Here is a 9,612-nt window from a genome sequence, read left to right on the forward strand (position 1 = left end):
CGGAAAAAGTATTTATTTATTTATTTTACACTTACAATGTGTAGCCTTGGTAACCGATTACATAACTCTGGAGTAGACAGCGCACCGCTGATAACCGGTATTACAGTGGAGCAGTCAGGAGTATTATCCAATCAGCGTTCTCGCCCTTAACATTTCGACCAATGCGGTGAGTTGAGAAAGGACAACAGGAAGTAACTGTCCTCTGCTGTCAAAGGGGAGATGCTAAAGCGGCGTCTGTCTGGACACAGGGGCGTTTAACAACCAGCTATGTACTGGATTATCTCCGGAACCGCGTGTATGGAAAAATAACCCCGTTTTTTTTTTAGTTGAGTCGAGGGACTCTTATCGCACTGATAGATTTGTATTTGAAAGTATTTGAAAGCAAGGAAGCTAACATTGGGTTAGCTTTATAACAATGCTAACGTTAGCTAGCCTTAGCACGCAGACACACTGAATGTTTTCGGGCAGACTGCTTTAAAACACGCTGAAATGATTCAACCGGATACAAGGTACAGTACGGACAAGTGAAATGAGTTTGTTTGTGCATGTTTGGTTATTAGCTGGAAAGTTTAGCTCAGCTTTAAACGGGTGAAGGGAGGGGGAGACACTTGATGTTGTGTTTGAAGAAAGCATACACTGAGTGCTTTTATTAATATTATCATTATCATTATTATTATTATTACGCTTTGATTACTACATGGGAAGCACTGTGAGTGTGTGTGCCTTAAAGCCAAATCACAAATCTCCCATTTAAAAAAAACCCATCAGATATCTTTTAAGTGTCGTGACTGATGAATTGCATTAGTGGTTGAACTTCTTTATCTACAATGATGAATGATGACAGCCAGAATCAGATGACTTTCACAGTAATGAGAAAGGCCGACATGCTGGTTGTCAAATGCCGATCACATGATGTTTTTTTTTTTTTTCTTTCTCAGAAATGTTCCCATGTTTGTAATGAGTGACTCCACTCAGTGTTTCTGTTCCCTACAGAAACTACTGATGTCAGTGCTCAGTTTCAGCTGAGCCTGAGGAAGTCTGTGTCAGTACTTTCCTTTTGTGTTTTCTGCATGAGTCAAGGTTGCTCTCAGAGTTTATTTATTGTTTTTATTTTAAGGAAGTGTGCACCTGATTTTTTTTAAATCATGTGATTTTTTTTTAATGAACTGAAACTTTATTCACAGCCTTGAAAATTTTAGTTTGACAAGTAATCCTTACTTATAGGTCTCATAAGAAGCTTTTTTTCAGACGCTTTTAATTAGCATGGCAAGTGACCAGGAACATTTGCAGGAAATTCCTTAGTTAAATTGCAAAATAGTTTGATCTCTTTGAACTCAGAAAATAGTTTAAAATCTGAAAACACATAGTCCCAGATCGAGAGGTGATCTGTTTAAATAATATATATACACAGCATTGATTATGCTGACACTTTGATATACTGTAGCATCTTACCATCGGGTGTATAGAACTCAAATATTGTAAGAGAGCAGCTTCAAGTGTCACTGTTAGACCAACGAAATGAGGACAAAAGACAGAAACAAACATGTCCAAACTGTTACAGTAATTCCAAGGTGACAAATCCTCCTTGACGCTCATAATTACAGGGTTCCTCACACAGAAGAGATAGACTTGGTTTTGATCGTCTGTGTGATTCTTTGATAAGCTCTTCTGTGGACCGTGTTAGTCTCAATCAGCATGTGGTTGAGCGTGACGTTCGACTGTTGATGTGAGCTTTGACATCAGCACTTTAAGTCACGTCTCCTAAAGCCACACAGCCAAGAAACCAGGATCTGAAAAAGTTAATCTGTAACATTGTTCTGTAACCACCCCAGTTAAGTAAAGCAGCCACTCACCCACAGTCATTAAAGTCACTTTGGCTTTGACTATGAAGAGCTCAAACTGGCCTCTAACAAAGCCTTCATTCAGATGAGGAGTAACTCGTGTACAACATTTAACAGGATTAAGAGGTAACGTCCCTCCTAAAGGACTGACTGATGGTTCAGATAATCGTCTCTCAGCTGAAAGGTCTGGGGTTCGATCCCCAGCTAAAAGTGCTTTGAGTTGTCAGAAGACTGACACAGCGCTACAAGCTCCAGTCCACTTACCAGTCCATTCAGGGTGTGAAGCTAAAGGGAGAAGTAGAACTGTTACACTTATGACGTAAAGATGCAGAAAAAGACAAAGTTCAAACTCTGTAAGATGACAAACTTCCTTTTGATCAAATATTCGGTTGAGTAATGTAAACTTGTGTCAGATATTTACCTCGTCCCCTGATTCACTTGCCTTTTATTCTTCTTCTCCTAGTTCTGTGTCGCAGTGAGGATCAGCAGAGTCCAGGCTTGAGGACTTAGAGACATGAACTCCATCTCCCCAAGTGCAGCTCAGTACGTGGGGGGAGTGATGCAGGATGAGCTGGCAGAGAGCCGGCGGCAGCAGCAGCAGCAGCAGCAGCCGCCCCTGGAGCGGCAGGGCAGCTTCGGGCTCCGGCTGCTGCAGACTCAGGATCCGAGCAGAGAGGCGAGCGGAGAACCTGATGAGATGGACAAACTGAAAGCCAAACTGATGTCAGCGTGGAACAACGTCAAATATGGTGCGTGTGTGGTCTGAAAGAGGAGTGCGTGGGCACGTCTCAGTGTTTCATTATCTTACACGTCTCTGCTCCTCGTCCCGTAGGTTGGACTGTCAAGTCTAAAACCTCCTTCAACAAAATCTCACCTGTCACTGTGCTGGGACACTCCTATCTGCTCAACAGTGAAGGTGAGCTCTAAATACAAACGTTTCAACCTTCAGCTTAACCATCTTTATTATTTTATATATGTATATTATAGATGACCATGTCACTCATGTCTTTCTGTCACATGTGCACTCCTGAAATTGTTCAGTAAAAACAGACTGTCACTGGAATCTTCCTCACTAGCTTGTTCACATATAGTGTCAGAAGGTGTGTGTGTGTGTGTGTGTGTGTGTGTGTGGGTGTGGGGGGGGGGGTCTCAGAGAGCTATAATTTTAACCTTTTATATCAATGCATTGTGGAGTTCCACATCGCAACATCAACAAAAGAGCGAAAAAGAACATCCTGGCAAACATGATGAGGAACCTTCACGACCTGCACTGACACATTCTGGACTGTCGAGGATTTGTGCAAGCTGCAGGATAGAAACATAATAACCACCAGCTCGCTCATCTTTGGTGAATTGTTTCTGCGCTCGAACATCAGCTCACCCTGACTTCACCTCGAAAATGAACCAACTCATTTTGTGTTCTCACATGTGTGCATTCACACGTGGAGCTGAACCTGGAATCGAAACGTATGAGGAAGTCAAATCAATGAGAAATGCAAACTCCAGATGTTTCAATGATTTCTCTTTTGTTTGACCACAGTGGCTTTAACCTTTTTTAAAGTGAAAGCTTGTTGGCTTTACATCAGCGGAAGACCACAAACCACCTTTTTCCTCTTTGGTGTTGGCTCACTGACACTTCCTGTCTCTCCTTCCACCCTTTCTCCTCCTCTCAGACGAGGTGGAGCGGTTCCGTTTGGCGTTTGTATCCAGGATCTGGCTCACCTACAGGAGGGAGTTCCCTCAGCTGGAGGGCTCGTCCTGGACCACAGACTGTGGCTGGGGCTGTATGCTGCGCAGCGGGCAGATGCTGCTGGCACAGGGGCTCCTGGTCCATTTGATGCCCAGAGGTTTGTTTAATCTTCTTTAACCCTCCGTATTCTCCGGAAAGTTTTTTATTATTTATTCTGATTCACAAGTATTTTCTTCTTTTCATCTCTTCATGTTATTTTTTTTTTAATTCAACACTTTCTACTTATTCAGTGTAATGTTGGAACCCTTTAATCTCAGACTGTCTTTGTATGCTTCTTAGCTTCATTCTTCTGCTGAATCAAAAAATGTCTGCTTTGGGTTTTTTTTTATTTCTAAAAATTAAAGAAGTTCAAGAAGCTTTCCTCTTCTGAAACCCTCTTTGTGTTTTGTGTAAAGATTGGGCTTGGCCGGATGCTCAACATCTAACCGATGTGGACTTTGAGGTGCTCAGACCTCGCTCTCCAGCCCGGGCTGGAGGGGTTCCCATCCCCTCCTTTGGCTCCCCGCGAGGATCCAACACCCCTGAGAAGACCCTACCAAGTGATCAAGTGCCCAACTGCAGCCAGAAGAAAAGACCTGAGTGTGTGAAGGACAGGCAGGCGGAGCCCATCCACCACAGAATGCTCACCTTGTTCGGGGATCAGCCCCCAGCACCGTTTGGGGTTCACCAGCTGGTGGAGATCGGTAAAAGTTCAGGGAAGAAAGCTGGTGACTGGTACGGACCCTCTATAGTGGCTCACATCCTGCGGTGAGGGCATTACACGATGTTGTTTTCTTCAATGATTAACATGGTTACCACATGGCTGAAATTCTGAATAAATCTCTTTTTTAGAAAAGCGGTAGCAAAAACATCTGCAGTCCACAACCTGGCAGTTTATGTGGCTCAGGATTGCACAGGTGAGAGTACACACCACACATCATCGTCGTCTTCTTCTTTACTAAACTTGTGTCATGGTCTTAACTGTCTTTCTTAACCGGTCTTATTGTATTACTGGTGCTTATCGTTGTGTATCCTATTAAGTCTGACTTTGCTGACTTTGTCTCTCAAAGCACTTTGTAAACATCTGTTTAAAGGTGTTCTATCAATAAAGTAATTATTATTTATATATTTTGAAGCTGATATCTGTCCTGGAGAAGTCTCCACAGCATGCATTTCAAAGTATTTTCCCCCTCTTGTTTCTGCAGTGTACAAAGAGGATGTGGTGCGACTCTGCGACCTGTCACTGACCCAGACCCCTCCTGATTCGTCCAGCCAGGCCTGGAAGTCTGTCATCATACTCGTGCCTGTACGGCTGGGAGGGGAGGCCCTCAATCCGTCCTACATTGAATGTGTGAAGGTCTGATAATAACGGATGTTTTCTGAACTAGTCGAGCCAAACTCTCATTGTGTCTCAAATCTCTGAGCTCGTGCTGAAAACTTTTCGCTGTCACCTCCAGAACATCCTCAAGCTGGAGTGTTGCATTGGAATCATCGGAGGCAAGCCGAAGCATTCACTCTACTTCATGGGATTCCAAGGTAAAAAATATAAATATTATCAAAAGAAGGAGCATGTGGCGTGATACAGAAATCAAAAATAAAACTTTATGTAGGTAAACGTGATCAGGAATGTGATGCTCTGGGCTCGGTATAGTTGTGTTAAAACTGCAGCCTGAAGCAGAGTTCATATGGAGCTTTTAGTCCTCATAAAAGTGGCTCAATGATTGCAAGTAAAAGACTCAAATGTCCCTAAATCAGGCATATGAGGCCTTTTACAATCCGCCAAACAGGTCACAAGACTGCAGACTATTGTTTTTGTTTTGTTCATTTATTCTGAACATGTAACATAATAAAATATTGAAAATAAAAAAATGAAATTAAAAACAAAAATAAATTATTACAAACAAAAACAATAGTATAATTCTGAAGAAAAAAAATAAAATTTATAAACATTAAATGTATGATGAGCTGGTCATCTCTCTGGCACATTGAAACACTATACTGTTCTACTGTATATGTGCTGTTCTATATATACTGTTCTATATGTGCTGTTCTATATATTCTGTTCTATATGTGCTGTTCTATATATACTGTTCTATATGTGCTGTTCTATATATACTGTTCTATATGTGCTGTTCTATATATACTGTTCTATATGTGCTGTTCTATATGTGCTGCTCTCTCCTGACTCTTCCCGTGTGTCTGACAGACGAGCAGCTGCTCTATCTGGACCCTCATTACTGCCAGCCTGTTGTCGATGTCTCTCAAGTCAACTTCTCACTGGAGGTTGGTTCTACGCTCCTTCTGGCTCTCACTCAAGCCTGATGGATTCATTTCTCTCCCGTTGCACTCACACATGATTTTCAATGTTTTTGTAACTGTGAAGAGGCTTTAAGACGACATGTCCTGTCATGAACATTTTATTGATCCTAAGCGTGTGATCTCTATCTTCTTGTGTCCCCGTCTAGTCCTTCCACTGTAGCTCTCCTAAAAAGATGCCCTTCAACCGCATGGACCCCAGCTGCACCATCGGCTTTTATGCCAAGAACCAGAAGGACTTTGAGTCCCTGTGTTCTGCTGTCAGTGTGGTGAGTGTTTCACACCCCTCTGACTCTTTCAAATAGAAAGCCATTGATTTATGAAGACATCATAACATTTCAGAAGACCGAGGATAGTATGTGACCTTTAATTATCCCAGTCTGAGTGACTTCCATATTCAATCAAGAAATGCGCAATGTACAGTATCGACTCTGACCAAAGAGTGAAAGCTCCTGTGTTCCTTTAACTCACTGCAGTGAGGTAAGAGTATCATATTATAATATAGACATAATATTCTGTGTAGCTCTGAAGTAAGAGCATAAACTAACTATATTTTCTGAACGAGAGGTCAAACCCTCTCTAAAACTGGCTGAACTTTACAGCACCTTGTGATTCTACTTATCAAAGTTCAGTGAGGTTGAACTCAGAGGAGATCGGTCAATACAGGATGTTTGGATACTCTCTCTCTCTCTATCCCCCACACAGCACACAAATACACAATGTCACTAAAAAAACCTCTGTGCATAACAAGGGGCCGTCGTCTCTCATCTGAAAGGTCGAGGGTTCGATCCCCAGCTTCTGCAGCCACATGTGGATGTGTCCTTGGGCAAGACATTTAACCCCAAGTTTCTCCCGCTGCTTTGTCGGGGGTCTGTGAATGTGTATGAATGATATTAGTTAATCTACTGACGGACTCTTTACAGCAGCCTCTGTAAGGTGTGACCTGCGGTTTAAAGAGGATAAATTATAGCCCTTTTTCACCTCTCCAAACAATCTAAATGAAACCTGATCCATATAACATGAATCAAGCAGCTGAGGTGTTTTGTGACCCTGTAGAAACCAGCTCTCTCTGAACACTCTGTTTTGGTGTGCATGTCTCTTTAAATGCAATCAAACTGAGTTTTCCAGGTAGACATCACTCCTCTATAGAGAGAATAAAAATGGCAGACCTTGAGGAAAAAAGTGAAGAAAATAAATATTTTACTCTAGGCTGGAGGTGGAGTCCATGGGTGGAGATACCAGGGTAGGAGAAGGTTTCCACTTGTGATGTCACAAACTTTGAAACGAAGCATTTTTCTCTGCGTGGTAAGCAGACCACAAACAAAGGACTGAATGGATTTATTTCAAACTTTGTGGATCAATAGACACTAAGGTTACCCAAATATATGTTCAAAAACAATGTAAAAGTGGATTTTTCATAATATGTCCCCTTTAAAATCACTTTGAAAAGCACTTGACAAACTCAAGTCTATTTACAAGGGATGACTTTTTTTTAAACACAAACTAAAAGATGAAGTGAACTGTGACATCCGTGAGTTGATTCTTTTGTTACTTTCATGTGTTATGAACGAAATAACTTTAGACTATGAATTGAAAATACAACCAGGTATTTAAAGGTGTTGACTTACAGTGAAAGTAATGAACAGCTGATAATGAAAGTAATGATTGGTTAGGGCTCTGGTTTAATTTGGCTCTCAGATGTAGAAAGACTGGATGATTTTGATTGAATAATGAACTTGTTTTATTTATGTATGTATATATATCATACATAAAGAGTTCCAGGACCATAACCTCCTAACCAGGGTTTACGTCTTCTTCCCCTCATCAGGCCCTGTCTTCATCCAAGGAGAAGTACCCCATCTTTACCTTCGTGGAGGGCAAGGGTCAGGATTATGGACTTGAGGGTCACAGCAGCAATCCCAGTGGACCCTCAGCCCACATTCTGCCCCCGGGGGGCAAACAGGGCAACAGGAGTAACAACAGAAGAAACAGTGACGAGTTTGTCTTCCTGTAAGGAGGACGCTTTCTCAGCTCTCACCTGTAGGGGGCACAAAAAGACTTGTTTCCTTTTAAAGGGAAGGACTGGATTCTGTTGCTTGTGCAGCTGCGAGGCTTCGCCTTCAACGGAAATGAAAACTGTGTGGCTTCTGTTATCACCTTTGTTTTAGGCAGGTATAATAAGCTAACAGGCATTAGGAGGTTCTGGTTTGAGCACTATTTTACTGGGCTAAGGCATTATTTACAAATGGATGGTAGGAGAACTTTTAATTCACTTGATCAGACTCCAGAAAAGCCTCAAAGTCGAGGACTCTGTTAAATAAAGCGCGTTTGATTTTTGTCCCGGTGGAAACTGGACACACTGACGGTATGAAGTAGAGAATTTAAGATATTTAATTAGCTCACTGGTCAGACGAGAGATGGGGGGGGGGGGTGTCTGATTGTCTAGTATTGTAGACCAAACTCCTGCTGTAAATCTCCTGTTTATTTTTCATTCTTTGTGTATTTATCAGGTTGAAGAAAGTGTGTTTGTGTCTGAGCAAAATGATGTGATGTGGTTAATTTTGTTTTGTCCTTATTGAGTATTTTTACGGTGTTCAAAAAGGCTGTCATGCTTCACACAGGTTTCAAATCCTTCCACGTTTAATCTCGATGACGTGAAGTCATTCTTCTGTTGCAGTCTGACTCAGATTTCATACAGCTGACTGGAGCGTTAATCTCCCACATGCTTAGGCTCTCCTTTATTGATCATTAAGAGTATAGGAACACTCACAGAAAACTGCTGTTACAGTTCTCATAAAGGGCTACCTGAGCTGAATGTTTATGGTGAACAGAAATTACCCCTTCAGTCAGAGATGGATGTGTATGTATGTTTAGAAAATGTGGATTTTCTCATGGAGCAAACTAATAAAGTCATGTGGATGGATTAGAACAGACTTGGTTCTAAGGTTCAGGTTTTTCCTTCAGTTGTCAAGATCAGCTGCAGCTAAATCGGGTTTTGGCCTACATCTTCAAGCCTCTGTTGCAATGTCTTTTCTTTTTTCTTTTTTTTTTTACAAAGAAGCTACTACTGAGAGTTGCACTGCTGTTTATTGTCCTGATTAAACTTCACAACACTGGAATCACATTTAACAGTGTTCTCACTCTTTATAGATATGCATCTCTCTTTTCTTTTATACCTTTAATGTTGGGTCTCAAAGTGTCAGATGAATGCATGTCGGTAACATTTGTCAACAGCAGTTTATTTTGCAGGTCATTTCATGGAGACTATTCTTCATTCTTCATTCACTGTGGTCCCGTGTATGGTTGTGAGCATTTCTCGCTGCTTGGACTGAAAGGCTGCTCGTGGTACTCCAATGCTTCCTATTGGTCAGAAAAGAAGTGCAGAAGTTAGGGAGTGATCCAAAGGCATCGATTGGATGCTCAATACAGTAACAGACTGCATGCTGTGGATTTATTTGTCAAACTTCAGTCTGTTTAAAAGTTACTGATGTTAAGAAATGTAACTTCCTGGAATTCTTCAAAAGGGCTTCAATCTCACTTTAGGTAAAAATGCATTGAAGTCTGTGTTGAAAATATGAGAAATCTTTAAATATGCCTCCATAAAAAATGAAAACGGTTCTTTAATTTAATCAGATCCAGAACTACTTTGTGTTTAAATAAGTATGACTGCCAATATTCGTCTCTATCCCCTTATTCGTTTTGGTGTAAAATTGGTATACATTTTAA

At 41.4% G+C, this 9,612-nt stretch overlaps 1 protein-coding gene across 2 annotated transcripts; it reads left to right on the plus strand.

The window, feature by feature from the left end:
- Positions 1 to 81: 81 nt before the first annotated feature.
- On the plus strand, positions 82 to 9,010 carry atg4da (autophagy related 4D, cysteine peptidase a). Of its 2 annotated transcripts, none has more exons than XM_079334566.1 (11): positions 82 to 166; positions 2,305 to 2,590; positions 2,674 to 2,757; positions 3,515 to 3,688; positions 3,987 to 4,338; positions 4,423 to 4,487; positions 4,776 to 4,927; positions 5,028 to 5,106; positions 5,777 to 5,853; positions 6,036 to 6,155; positions 7,715 to 9,010. In XM_079334566.1, exons 2-11 carry the CDS (start codon positions 2,356 to 2,358, stop codon positions 7,898 to 7,900), a joined length of 1,524 nt encoding a protein of 507 aa, XP_079190692.1. In that variant the 5' UTR covers positions 82 to 166; positions 2,305 to 2,355; the 3' UTR covers positions 7,901 to 9,010. The 2 variants fall into 2 exon arrangements, with proteins under 2 accessions (XP_079190692.1, XP_079190691.1); XM_079334565.1 differs by lacking the exon at positions 82 to 166 and adding an exon at positions 177 to 509.
- Positions 9,011 to 9,612: the final 602 nt, after the last annotated feature.

This window comes from Symphodus melops (assembly GCF_947650265.1).
Source record: "Symphodus melops genome assembly, chromosome: 2".
Taxonomy (NCBI): Eukaryota; Metazoa; Chordata; class Actinopteri; order Labriformes; family Labridae; genus Symphodus; species Symphodus melops.